The sequence below is a fragment of the Xiphophorus couchianus genome, chromosome 21, assembly GCF_001444195.1.
Source record: "Xiphophorus couchianus chromosome 21, X_couchianus-1.0, whole genome shotgun sequence".
In the NCBI taxonomy this organism is placed as follows: domain Eukaryota; kingdom Metazoa; phylum Chordata; class Actinopteri; order Cyprinodontiformes; family Poeciliidae; genus Xiphophorus; species Xiphophorus couchianus.
In genome coordinates, this window is record NC_040248.1 from 16,654,849 (window position 1) to 16,669,326 (window position 14,478).

At 42.3% G+C, this 14,478-nt stretch overlaps 1 protein-coding gene across 1 annotated transcript in view; it reads right to left on the reverse strand.

The window, feature by feature from the left end:
- Nucleotides 1–11,732, reverse strand: part of bmp6 (bone morphogenetic protein 6) — a 53,158-nt gene extending 41,426 nt beyond the window's left edge. The window contains exon 1 of the mRNA XM_028004583.1: nucleotides 10,843–11,732. Coding sequence (XP_027860384.1) covers nucleotides 10,843–11,251 — 409 coding nt within the window. The 5' untranslated portion in view covers nucleotides 11,252–11,732. The remainder of the gene's footprint in view (nucleotides 1–10,842) is intronic.
- Between the last annotated feature and the right edge of the window lie 2,746 nt (nucleotides 11,733–14,478).

Here is a 14,478-nt window from a genome sequence, read left to right on the forward strand (position 1 = left end):
TAGAGTCCATCTGTTTTCCTTTCATTTTCTTCTCCTCCGTCTCCCTTTCCCTTTTCATTGATCTGAGATAAATCCTCGCGGGCTTCCCGGTGGCTTCACAAAAGAATGCGACGGCGAGAATATCCAACGGGGGAGGGCCGCGGGGGGGCATTCGCGCCATTCCTGTCGGCCACGAGACGCACAGGGTTGTTACGATAATGGATGGAGTTTGCTGGGCACACGAGGACGCACACTGGATGGAGTTCAGCGGGTCGCCAGTTCACAACCTCTGTCCACTCTGAAATTCCACACGCATACCAGCGGGGCCGGCTAGAAAACAACACCTCATGTATCACACAATCACAGCTGAGATTTGTGATAGAAGAGGGGCGAGAGGGGTAAAAGGAGGGCAAAATGGGAACAGAATGAAACGAGAGAATCACAGCGAGTACTTTGCTAACTTGGTCCCAGCTCGGCAACATAGTAACGAAATACATGCAATTTTTGTTTTGAATTATTTAAAAAGAAAAAAAAAACTCATCCCAATCTCCAAAGTAAAAAACACAATGTGGAGTCAAAGCAGGAAGCAAATGCTCTGAACCAAGAGAAACACAGGCAAAGAACAGGAAGTAGGAAATGGAAGCGTGCTGGACTCATGCTCAGGTGAGCCACATGTGCCGGCCGGTCTTGTACTTTTCGTGTTTTTGTGTCTTGATCATGAAAGACCCAAAACCCACCGGCTCTGCAAACACTCCCACATACGTCACTCGGGATGTCAACAACAGTTTTCTTGTAGCGGAAACAGAAATTTTTGTTCTTTTGTTTACACAAAACACGCAACGTCAACACGCCGAATGCCCCGTCTTAGCCGAACTCATGTTTGTTTGCTTAATATGTGAAAGATGCACTTTGCATAATAACGGGCCTGTTGACTGTTTTAACAGATTTGGCCCAAAACGTCACACATAAATCTGTTAATTAATCATCGAATCATTGTGAGAAAGGAAAGCACAAACTACCTTGACCAAAAGAAAAAGTAAGCTGGCTTTCTAGGAGAACATGTACGCACGAAACAAAGAGCAACATTTTTATTTTTTCCCCCCCATCTTTGGTGTCTTGCCTCGTTTTCTGTCTCCGAAATGCAAACATAAGAGATGCAAACAAAGACAACTCAAGTACAAACACTAATTCCTGCCTAATGATGTCTTCTGTGTGGGCTCCTTGAAGACGGTAAACACGACACAAAGACTGACAGTTTAAAACCCCTTTTAGGAGGAGATAGCCGGGCTGGAGTTGAGGCGCACACATTCTTTCTCATTGCTTCTGCCTGTTTGGAGGAACCTTACTGAGCCTTGCACAACTTTGTCACAATTTTGTCAAGACACAAACACAAACCCCAGTGTACTCCATTTGGTTTTTGTCTGATAGGAGCGCATAATTTTAAATGTAAGATTAATACAGGGTGAGGGATTTTAATGTAGCCCTTATGACAAAGTATTGGGGGGAAAATATTAATTACGAGAACAAAGTTATAATAATCACAGAATAAACCTACAATATTACAAGAATAAATTCACAATAATATCAGAAAAAGGACCTAATGGCATGAGACTAAAGTTGTATGACAAAAAGTCACAATGTTATGAGAATAAAATTGTAAAATATAAGGAAAAAAGTTGTAATTATGAGCACGAACTCATTATTATGCGAATAAAGTCAAAATCCAAGAAAAAAGCCATTACATTATGAGAATAAAGTCCTAATATGAAAACAAAGTAATAAAATACCAGAAAAAGGTCATAATTATAAGAGAATAAACTCATTATGTGAGTAAAGTTGTAAAATACGAGAATAAACTCATATTATGTGAATAGTGTTTTTTAAAAAAGCCATGATATTGAGAATAGAGCTGCAATAATATGAGAATAAAGTCATAATACGACAAAGTCATAAAATGAGAAAAAAAAGTCAAGTATATGAGAATAAAATGTACTTGAGTGTAAACGCAAGCCACACTTTTCAGATTTTAACTAATGCATGATGTTCCATCCATTTCACAGTGATGTGCTGATCTATATGATAAAGTCCTGCTAAAATACACTCATGTTTGCCAGAGTAAGAAAGAACGTGAAAATGTTCAAGGCGTACGAGCAACATTCAGATGCACTGAAAGAGAAATGCAGAAAAACAAAACTACTGACGCAGCAAGTGAACCTGAAAGCCTAAAGCTGAAAAAAAAGAGCAAATTCCTGTGTGCCTGCAGTCAGAGGTGATAAATGGGAGCAGCAGCTCTTAATCAGATATCCCTGCAGGGTTATCAGCCCGGTGTAGTGGAGTGTTGCCAGCAGGGAGTGCGCTGCATTTCGCCTCCTTATCTGGTCGCACTCCTCCATCCTGTGCGCCACTATCGCCCCGAACTGGAACTGTACCCGGCTAAGGCGTGGGAACTGATGGGTGGAGAAGAGTCGGCGGAGGGAGAAGAGCGTCGCGAGTCATGTAATCTCTGTACTTAGCCCCAATCTCTGCTGCCATCTTGTCAAGTTGGAGATTTATGGCGTGAGAGGGAGCGATATGATCGGGATGCGAGGGAACGGGGGGTGGAAGAGGGATGTGCACAACCAGCAGGGTGGGGAGGGGGTATGACAGAAGTAACTGACTTTAAAGTCAAGATAGAATCTTATTTATGATTTCTACAGCTTGGGAGATCCTGTAATCAAAACGCAACAGAAAGTGGTTGGACGACAGAGCCGTTCTGTTACACTGCATCCTGTCAGAGAAACACGCAGGCCGACTGGAAAAGACATAATCTGGTTAACCAGAGAAGTTTCCTACATCAGTCCTGTTTGTTTCTGGAGGCAGCTTGTATGTTTTTGCCAGAGTCTGACAAACGGTACAATCCAAACATGAGGTATGGGGCGGGGAAGAGCTCCAAAACCCTGAAACTCAATAAGCCGAATTATTTGTATATCTTGGGCCATTCTTCAATATCTCAGCAAGTTCAAGTGAATTTGAAGCACCGGTGAAATATTTTACGCCGTAAACGGTTAAAAACAAACAGAGGTCCACAGTTTGTTAATTTGACTTTTTCTTGCAGAGGAGCTTAAAGTGCCAAGTTTACGTGTCCGTTAAGATCCTTCACTCTGCTGTAAAATATCCTGAATTCCTCCTGCTTCGAGCATTCTCGCTGAAATGATGGGTGGTCCTCTGCTCTGCTCTCCGAGGCCTTGCAGGAAGTGTTTCAAAACGATTTGGAGAAAATTTTCCAAAGCTACATTCTGTTTCAAACAATCGACTCTTTGGTCAAAGCCAGTTAATTATTTGATCATGCTGGGGCTTTCGCTGCAAAAGGAAGTGGCTTACCTGGGCTTAGACGCTGAGAAACGCAGCCAGGCATCACAAGACAAGCAAAAAGCAGCCATCTAATAAGGGCACTTCATTTCTGAATAAGCTGCGAGCGCTGCTGGGACGTGGCTAATCTCTCTTAAGCTTTTTTGAGTTGTTTGCCTTTAAAGTTTGGGAGGTAAGGTGGGAAGAAAGCGGTTGTTGACTTAGGCCAGAGGACTAGTGACAGCTCAGCTATAGCCACGCAATGAGGTGTGCAGAGGCTGAAATGAGACAGAGAAAAGAGAAAATGGAGCTGGAAGCGATGACAGACAAGAGCACAAAAGCACAAAGTCGTTTCTGAAGTTTTGCTGCGGACGAAAGCCATGAAAAGTCCCTTCCTAGACAACGAGAAAACACAAAGTCTGACAGCAAGCAGGAGGCCTAGTGGAGGAACTTTGAACCACTTGAACAGAGAGGCAAAAAAACATCTTGATACAGAGTTTTGCTTGCAATATTCTTTGCTTCTTTTCAAATCCAGACTTAACTTGAAATGGAGAGTTACTAGAAAAGTCCAACAGGTCTAGATATTGTAAATCCATTTTAGACCAAGTTATAAAGAAAACTCGTATGAGTTTAAAGGACATTTAGATAATAAGGAAGTGCAAAAAGAAAAAAAAAACATGTGGTGTACATTTGTATACTTTACTCTGATACCTCTACATATAGAAAGTCAAGTGGATCTTTCAGAGTTCCCTAACTAGTAGATTGAGTTCAACTCGGTACAAAGTTGTTTGGTGAAGGCCTCAGAGGTTTGTTAGAGAACATTAAAAACAAAGAGCAACATGAAGACCAAGGAAGTGCTGCAGTGAAGTTGTGGAGAAGTTTAAAAAGGGTTGGGTTATACAAACAGAGGACCGAACACAAGACATTTACAAAAAGAACAGAAAGCCTTGCATCCTTTACTTACTTTGTGTTGGTCCCTTGCATAAAATCCTAATAAAATACACTGGAAATTGTAGTTTAACTAGATGAAGTGTGGAAAAGTTTAAGAGGGATGGATATTTTTGCTGTACACTTGCTGTACATATATTTACATATACATACTGTATCTGCATTTTTTGAATCTTTGCAAGGACTGCTCTAAGTTTCTTTTTATATTGACAGCATGTTATATTTTATTTTATTTTTATTTTGTCTACAATTGCTACTCAGTGGTGGTTGTTGTGTGTCTTGTCTCTGTGCTGCTGTAACTGCGAAATAATTTCCCTGCTGGGATGAATAAAGTAATTCTATTTTTGCAAAGCACTGGATTTGCAATGCTTTGCTACCAGCTAAGGGGGTGTTATGATGAAGTAAACGCCATCCAAAGATTAATACACTGTCCTCCTATTCTCCGAGATCAAGTAACGGGTCCATTAGGTCCAGAATGGATCTATAGTCCTTCAAGTGAGTTCGGGGTCTTCTCCAGGGTTTTCTCCCAGCAGGACAACACCAACAAAACATCTACAGAAAACGCCCCAGGAAAAGTTCAGATCAGATGCCCAAACCACTTCAACCGATTCCCTTTGAGGCAAATAAGCAGCGACTTTACTTTGGATGGTGGACTTCCTCCTACTAACTGTAAGAGGAAGTCTAGACACCAAGCAGAGGAAGCTCAGTCCAGCAGACTGCGTCTTCAGACGGACAACACGGGAACATTTATAGTTTCTTCTGTGACCTATTAAACCAGCAATTTCTCAGAATCTTTGACTTAAAGAAATGACAAGGTAACAGCTAAACCCCAAATTTCACTCCTCAAAGCAACCTACAACATTCTCCGTACCGACCATCATATGACTGTCCCTTTGAAAAGCTGTTAGGCTGCATCCCCCTTCATTGAGAGCAGTCACCTTTAACCAACATACCCTAACTTTTCACACATCGTCTTGTGCATTTACTGTTTGTAGACAATTTTATGTTATTTTATGATGAAGCTAGATAGACCAGTGGCCTCATAAAAAATATAAGATTGATGTTGACAGATTTTTTTTCTTTCAGCAAAAAGTGAGAAACTGTGAATATTACAGTGCCTTTCCCCCTTCCTTTCTCTAAAGCAAGAGTAGCATCACGTGTTGTCAGGCTGTGCCAAAAAAAGAAAAAATCCACAACAAGCAAGTGAAAGCAATTTCAAGCAATAGTTAGGAGTGACCAGTCCTCTTCCCCCTCCCTCCTTAAGGACGCCGGTGTGTGTTCGGACATGTTTAGAGCTGCATGACTCATGCAGTCCAGTGTCACTCAGACCTCAGTGGAAAGCAGGACGTCCACAAGGCAAACAAGTGATGTAGGTGCTATTCAAGGAATGAGGATGAAAACAGAGCTGGAAAATGTGTTTCTACTGCCCCAATTCTAAGTTTTCCATAACTTATTCAGCTTTCCCCCCCCTCCTCTTCTTCCTTGTTTTTTCATGGGCGATTCTTAAAAAGTGATGACAAAGGCGAGCGGATGACTGAACAGCAGGTCCACATGAATCACCCCGAGAGGGCTAAAGAGGCATATGGTGTGCAGAAAGCGCATTTAAGACGGCATGTAAAGCAGGGGCCCGAAAATCTATCGGTGCCCCAAGAGAATATCTTCCGAAACTGAGCTGTCTGTCTTTGTTACAACCTCACTTGACGGGGATACACATCAGTTCAAGCTAAAACTAAATCATAGCCACCGCTTCATTTGACGTAGGTCACCTAAAACGTCAGCCTGTGTAGCTCTGCATGAGCAGGAGATGCCAACGCTGACAGGGAACTTGAGGGTTTAAAGGGATTGTTAGGTTCTACTGGTGAGATTGTGTTAAAAAGGTATCAATCTTATTCCTATTACCCAAAATGCTTTGCATTATTTATGTGTGCACCTTTCAGATCTGCATTCTCATGTTTAAGCAAACGGTCTATGAAAGAAAATATGGATCAGATCTCATGGGAACATCAAGCTCTCCACCGTAAGTGGCAATAAACAGAAAACAGAACGTAATTAATTTATGGAGTTACCCAGCATGCTGGGTTCTTAGATTTATCATCTTTTGGGAACCACAGGAAACTGAACCCCTGATTGCAGGAATAATCTCATTTCACTTCGGGCGCATGTTGAATACACTTGTTGGAGTCGAAAGCTAAATTTTGCCTGACTAAATGAGCAAGAGACAAGCAGTCGTGTTCAGACATGTTCATTAAACAGAGAAAGAAAAAGAAATTTGTGTTAATCACAAACCAGTTAGTTCAAAATGCGGCGTACCACATACAATTAGCAGTCAAAACAGACAGCTTTACTGTAGCTACTGCTATCTTTCCAGAAGTTGTGCCCACAGTTAGTCTTACAGAAAAACCACCTGGAATAAGGTGGATGAGCAGTTCATATGTAACCTGAAGTAGACTAATGTCTTTGCATCTATATTTAATATAAATCAATAATTGTTGGTCGTGAAGGATCAGGACCAAAGAAGATTTCTGCCATCTTTAAGCAACTGAAATGGCAGATGTTATAGCAGTTTAAGTAATCACAGTTTTATGAAAACAAACCATTTTTACATTTGCTCTCTGTGTTTTTTGGGGGCGGGGGGGTTTTCACAAAGCAGCTAATGATTTTCTACAGGAAACTGTGATCAGAGGTGGTGCACCACCATTGATCTTCCCCAGTGAAACATACTGAGAACCGAGCGAAAAGTAACAGAATATCCATAAGGTGGTGCAAAAATCCATACGTTTTGCATTTTCTATAACTGTAATATTTTTGCTTTTCATAGTACTTCTTTCAGTTTTTAGACAATTGGTGCCACACTGCCTCCAACTTCCGTTTCCTGTGTAAATAACCATTTACTTTAAACGTAATGACAGCTTAAACATTCATAAAACAGTGTTTGCTTAAACGCTGTTTTACTTATTTCCCTTTTGACAACTAAGTATTTTCAAGATGGCAGACCTCCACTTTGACCTTGGTCCGTCCAGACGACTCACTAATCAGGATTTGTATTAAATGAAGACACCAAGAAACTTATCTAGTGAAGGTAAGACATTAACTCCTTAAAAATCAATGCAAGCGCACCAACTCCCATGTTTTATGCTTGGCCCAGGCTGATTAGCTTGTTACAGTGTCCTTCTCTAAACAGCATTTGCCAGATAAGCAGCTCCTCTTGCGTGTGTCTCTTAATCTCGCTCCACATTATTCAAACCAGCTCAGACAGATTGTTTGGCCCCTTCACTTTTCTTCCTTTCATTTATCTTAATTCTAATTTGTAGTTTCACTCTGGCCACACATGATATCCAGATTTTTGGACAATAACAGGGACCACCCAGAAGTGTTTCAGGCCTCCTCCTTCAACAGCTCCCTCTCTCTACGTCGCCCCACAGTAATGGCTCCGTTCGACCAAAAAGACACATTAAAATCTAATCGGGATGGCAATGACACACAGTAGTCGTGCGCAGCTTTATTTGCAAAGCAGATGGAAGGCCTTGGCCTGTCCGACATTAATTACAATCACATTCGGAGAGGAAGCCGTCCCTCCTCCAGGGCGGTCAGGACTTTGTGTACGGCTGGAGGAGATGGCAACCTAATCCCCCAGGTCACTGCAGAAATCTGAGGGAATTGTCAAAAGATGCACAGGACGTGATTAATCAAAGTAGGGGAGCCAGATGTGCAGCGGCACAGGAGTATAAACCAAAACCTGCACAGCAGAGGAAGAACAAAACCACAGACACACAAACACCACACTGCCACCATCACACCAGACTCCCACCCTGCAACCCCCCCTCTGCCCCCCTACAGAAGCCCACAGAGGGGGTTCGATATTTGAGACCAAAAACGACGGCTTCCATCTTCGTGGATATCTGGTTTTCATCACGGCGTATTGCAACACCAACACCCAGAGGACCAATAAGTGGAGAAGTATTTTGGATGTCGGCCACTTCAGCCTAATTCTTCACATCACAGGAAGAATAGAGAGGCTATTTATGGTTTATACAGGTGAGGAGGAAAACATTTTTAGAAAGTCTGGTCCCATGAAGAGGCAGGAGGGGGGGAGGAAAAAAACAAACTCCAAAACATAATTCTGGAGTGGTGAGACGTTCCCGCTGCGCTGATGGCCAAAACATGACAATACCTTCTGTTCCCAAGAAGAATGCTAATCAATCTGGTTTCAGACCTCCTCTTCCACTGGCCTGTGACTCTGGCAGGACCTCTGTTTATCTTCCAGAGCTCTGTTTAGAGTCTCCCAGTAAACACTGGAGCTGCTAATGGAAGGAAGGGCTTTGAGCTTTCATGTTCCAAACTCGTTATGATTAAAGTGTCCCTGTTTATCATGCTGGGGGCTAATTAAAGACCAATCCGCTCGGAGGGGAAACACAAACAATGCGACGCAATTTACGCACAGAAAACCCGCAGCTTTTTAGCACTGGAGGTCAAGATCAGGAATAAGCCTTTATATACAAATACCAGTGGTGGCGGTTGATGGTTTTGCTGAGGGTCCTGGGTTTATTTCTCCCGCTTTAAAACACACATCACGGAGCAGATTGCACAGCGAGACTGACCACAGAATTTCAGTCCCATAAGTGAACGGAGGAGGGCAAATTTATCCGGAGCGAGGACGCAGCAATATATTACCCAGAAACAATACGAAGCTCATTTGTCCCACCGCATAGGAAATGAATGAGTTACTCGCTCCCTTTGTGGTGTGTGCACAGTGGGAGAGTTCATTATAAACTACTACACTGTGGAGTAAATTCAGGTAAAGTGAGACATCAGGGGTAAAAAAAAAAAAAAAGCAGACCCAGTGAAGACCCTTGGCTTGGTTAAGTGAGCCAACACAATGGTTTGGTAGTAAATAACCAAAATCAAATAATCATTTTGGTCACTGGTGATCATCAAATCACACGATATAACCGAGGACATGTCAGACATCACGAATTAGGAATCTAGATGTGCTTTATTAAGTAAATTTGATGAGACAATAGGTTGATAAATTATATAAAAACTTTAATGATGTAAAGGTGAATCGTAGCAAAATATACGCTTTGTTTAGTAATTATAGAAATCCTCTCTTTTTCTTTTCAAAATAAGCTCATTTGATGAAGCAAATTGGGACAAGATGCTTCTGGAAATCGATTTTCATGCATATAATTAGAAATGTATTTCTGCTATACCAGATAAAACCCTGAATATACTAATCATTTTTACAGTCAGTGACAGTCTCGGGAGCCATGTCATCTTGGTCCACAAAATTCATGCTTCCCTCGTCTTCATGTAGATGCTGATCCAACTTTGTTGTAGGACTTAACACCTGGCCACACAGCCAAATGTGTCATTACTGTGTTTAAGGACTATGGTATCTCTGTCTTTGTTTGGTCAGCAAATTGGTCTGACATAAACCCAACAGAAAACCTGTAGTTGAAGACCACTTACAAAGCAATCTGGGCTTACCCAACACATCAGCCGACTCACAGGCTGATCACATTCATTATACATTGATTCATGCAATAGGAGCCCAAATATTGAGTATACAGTGAAGTTTATGAACATATTTTTCCATATGCTCAGATTTCTGTATTGAAACTCCTTTTTTTAAAATTGGTCTAGTTTGTGTTTTCTGATCAATTCAAATCTGATTTGTCCAGTTCTGGAACCAATAATTGACCAGATTAATAGAAAGAAACGCTTGAAATATATCAGCCAACACTATATGTGTAATAATTCCATATGAGCTCCCCAATTTGAGCTGAATTTCCAAAAATAATTGAAGATACACAACTTGTAGATGCATATTGGTGTAGCCTCTGTAAACGCTCGCTGTCTAATAGTTTTATTCTTTTTGTAGATCTTAATGTAGTAGAACATTGTTACATCTCGAACATGGACAGTCACAAAGAGGAAGAAACCGCAAGAGGCACCAAAACATCATGGAAAATTAGTTGAGAAGAGAACAAGTAGGGAGGGAGTTGGACAGCAAGAGAGAGAGAGAGGGAGAAAGCAGACCTCAGCTGGGGAAAATATTTATAAAGAAGGATATGAGAATACAATCACACTACAGACTGGATGAGAATCAACAATAACCGTTTTACAGCTTTATAAATGGACCGCAGCAATAAAGGATCCCAAATGATCAAACATGTCCCTTGAAATTGTGCAGTAAATTGTGAAGCCGCAGGCTGGACATTTAGACATAAAGTGAGCCGATACCTGAAGTAACAAAACGTATGTGACGATTAGTTTTTACACTCAGCTGAGTTCAGAAAGTGCAATTATCAATTACGCCCCTATAATAACCGAATTCATTCTATACGTGCGTAATGGCGCGTCAGCTGCGCGCCGTGATGGAGAGCCAAACCGGGGAGCAGGTCTACAGGTGGACGAGGAAACAGATGTGATTCTTAAAGTAACAGGTGGCCACCTTTGGATTTGTGTCCTAGTATTTCACTCTTTAATTACATTTTATGCCTCTCAGTTTTCTCTTAGATTCCCGAACAACAACAACAAAAAAAGGCGCATCCAAGCACAAACACAAGATATTTTCACTGCACTCACCTAAGTTAACGAAGCTCATCACCATATCCGCGTCGTTCAGGAAGGCTGTTTCTTGATGCGTTGCCAGAGGGGGGCTCTGGGTGGCCGGAACGGACTGGTGTCTCTCCAGCGCGCCTTCCACTTGGCTTTTCTCCTCACTCGATAAAGTTTTGTACAAGTCCAGCATGAAAAGCGGAGCGGAGTTGTACTTTCCGTGGGACAGATGCGGCCGCGGTCTGTGCGGCAGCCCCAGGACGGACAGGATTTCCTTCTGCATCTCCCTCTTTTCGTGCGTCCGCAGCCTCCGGTGGACGAAGCCCGGCTGCCCCTCGCCGATGCCCTCCAGTGAGTAGTGACTCCCCGCCGCCGCGTACGTGCAGTAGTAAGCGCTCCACCACACTCCGACCAAGGCAAGCAGGCGGCTGGTCATGGTGTTGTCCCCGCTGTGCTCTCCAGAGTCCCCCGGTTGAGCCTGGCTTGGAGTTTCGGTTGCCTCTCCGAACGGAAATCGCGCGTAATGGTAGCCAAAGTCCACCCGAGAACGCCGCTATCAGTCGACACGATTGATCAAAAGCACAGCAGAAGTCCCGTGTCAAGCCATTTGAAATGCGCAATAAAGGAAAATACGCATAATAGCACCGCTCCCGCTTTCATTTCTGCTCCCCGCAGCGCACTTTGCTGCTCCGGGATAAAGTGCACCATGTGAGAGTTTATTCTGAGCGCTCCGCTACTCTTCGGTCAGTGGACACGCTTCCACAAACAGAACTGCGCCTCTGGTTGAAGCCATTCTACCGAAGCGGACACATTCACTCCCGGAGTTGATGACAAAGAAAGGAAGAAAAAGGGTCTCAGCGGCGCTCCAACTCCTACAGGTTGAGTGTCAGAGTGTGGAAAGAATCAGCAGGTTGCAGTCCATAATATCTCTGTGCGTGTGAATTCCTGCCGAGCGTGTGTGAGTGTGTGTGTCAGAAACCGCCCACTCCGTGTGCCCTCAGAGGTGGAGCTCTTTAAACTAAGTTTAACATCATATTTCCACATTTCGCTCATCGCTCTGTTCAAATAACTCCGATTGGTGACGTATAATTTTAGTAATGAGAGATATTTTCACTTTGTGTATACATATTACGTTGTTTTTATTTTTTTGTTTGTTTGTTTTTGTTGTTTTTAAAGCAATGTGATGTAATTCAGATTTATAACTTCAAAATGTCCCGCTGGGTTTTGGCTTAAAATCAGCGCGTCCTACATGCGTTAAGATTCTGGGGTTATTCTTGCATTTACTGACAGATGCACGACTTAAGCCACTGAGCTGAGATGTCCAGTGGAGGCACGACCCCTGACGATGGACTTGGAAACAGCAAGCGGATCATGCGCATCACCTTCCCGGGATGGCTCTGATTGGACCCCTCAGTTTAATTCAATTCAGTTCATCAGTGTAAATTCACAAATAATATAACCTCAAAACGTATTCACAACGCAAACAGGTGTAGTTTCTTTCCTGTTATATGGAGTTATGCTACAGAAATTAGCCAAACCTGGCCATAGATAGACATAAATGAGTAATTTACATTCAGTGGAATCTGATTGCGATTCTAACAAAATATAGTAAAATTCAGATGGTTATATAGTAATAATCTGTCAACTGCTAGTCTAGAGCACATTCAGGAAGTACTGAGAGATCAACATTAGAAAATGAATACAGAAGATTTGCATGTTTTGTTGACTAGACTGTGAAATTATTTTTCATTCTAGTCTTAAAGGAGGACATCACATATTTTCTGGGCACTTAGCACCATTTTATAGCATATATATATAATATATATAATCTCAAGAACAAATTTAAAGAAATATCTTCATATCAAAACTGAAATGGGCTTCTGACTCTTTAAGAACTTCCTTTCCTTTTGGACACTCCACCTTCAGCACTTTATCATAAAATGATTCTTCATTGATGCCATCCATTGATGCTGCTTACATCGATTTTGGAGCAGTGTAGTTTGTATGATAAGTTCAAATAAGTGACCTTCCACCAGCTGTTTGCTAATTGCTGCTGCTAGTCTGAAGGAGCTGAGTGGTTAAGGTGCGGGGCAGAGATAATCAGTGACATGGAAGCTGGAAACTGCAGCTCCATGGAGGAGCTTTGGTCAAATAGGCAGCGCTTTGTGGGAGCAGGCAACCCATGAACGGTTGCTACGGGAGAATGAAGGATTTCTAGAAACATGCATGACTGTGTCAAAGCAACAATGAGGGATTGACATTACAGCATGATCTAAGCTCACAACACAGCTGATGTCTATTATATTCTGTTTATAATTCCATATTATTTAGGGTTTGGTTTTTTTTACCCCTCCAGGGGGTCTTTTGTGGGCTCTAGTGTCCCTTATATGACAGTGGGCTGACAGGAAACGGGGAAGGAGAGGGGGGAAGACATACGGCAAATATCGTCGGGTCCGGGAGTCGAACCCGCGACGGCCGCGTCGAGGACTCAAGGCCTCCGAATATGGGTCGCGCTAACCACTACGCCACGCCCCTATTTAGGGTTTTTTAATAATTTATTTGAACGGCTCATGTTCTACGACTGGAAAACAGTCAGTCCGTGGCTGTGGTGGCATCATGATGACTGTCTGTTTCACGGACAGTGGTACTGGACGGAATAATGAATGAGGAACATCTTTTGACTTTTCAGCCCCAAGAAAATTTACAGCAAGCCACAAAAAAAAATAAAAATAAAATTTGGTCCTGGTTTGACAAATCATGGATTATAGTAATGCACTGCTCAGCAACATGTTAATAAATGGGCCCTCAGAGCTGGCTGGACTGAACGTTTTACTGACTCAGCCATTGTGAGAGCACCTGAATGTGGTGGGAAACAGAAACAATTTATGTTGAGAAGATAAAGCAAATCTCCCCGAGACTCCGAAGACATCCGCTCCTGGGGAGCGCTCAATGAATCGCTTAGTCAACATTATGATTTCAATTCAAAGCAGAGAAAAGTCAAGTAAGCTAGAGGGTAAAAAGAGAACTCCTTAAAACCGTAGTTTCCCCTTCCTGTCTTTCTCTCCCATCACTCCTGTCCCCCTGCTCTGTGTTTTGTCTCCATGGTGCCTTCAGCCTGTGATGGTCCTGATGATAAGGCTCAAAGGTGTCCGTATGTCCCAGTGTCTCTGCTACTGCTGCTACCAGAGCCTATCTTATCTGCATGTGAAGAGTGAGAAGCAGCATCAAAGCCACACATTCCAGGCAGACACAAATACCCTCTGCTGGGTGGCTTTCAGGTTATAAACAATGAATCTCATATTGCCATGAGCTGTAAAAAAATTAAATAAAAAAAGTCTGAAAAGTTTGTATGAAACAAATGGCTTGTATAATAAAACCAGAACAGAAAGTTCCAGCAGCCAAAAAAATCTGCTGTCACTAAAGTAATTTATTTGTCTTTTTTTTTAACTCCTCTTAGAAGCCATTTTTCCATTTGTTTGAAAGAAAACAGTTCTGATTCATAGCATGGATTTTGTGTTGAAGCTGCACAAAAATCAGTCCTTTCAGTGGAAATTATTTTAGGTTTTCTTTCTCTCCCTCTCTCTCCTTTTTTCTTTTTTTTTTTTTTTAGAAGAAGCCTTTTTGGCTGCAGGACTGTACAGGAAAACAAAGCGGTGATTATTT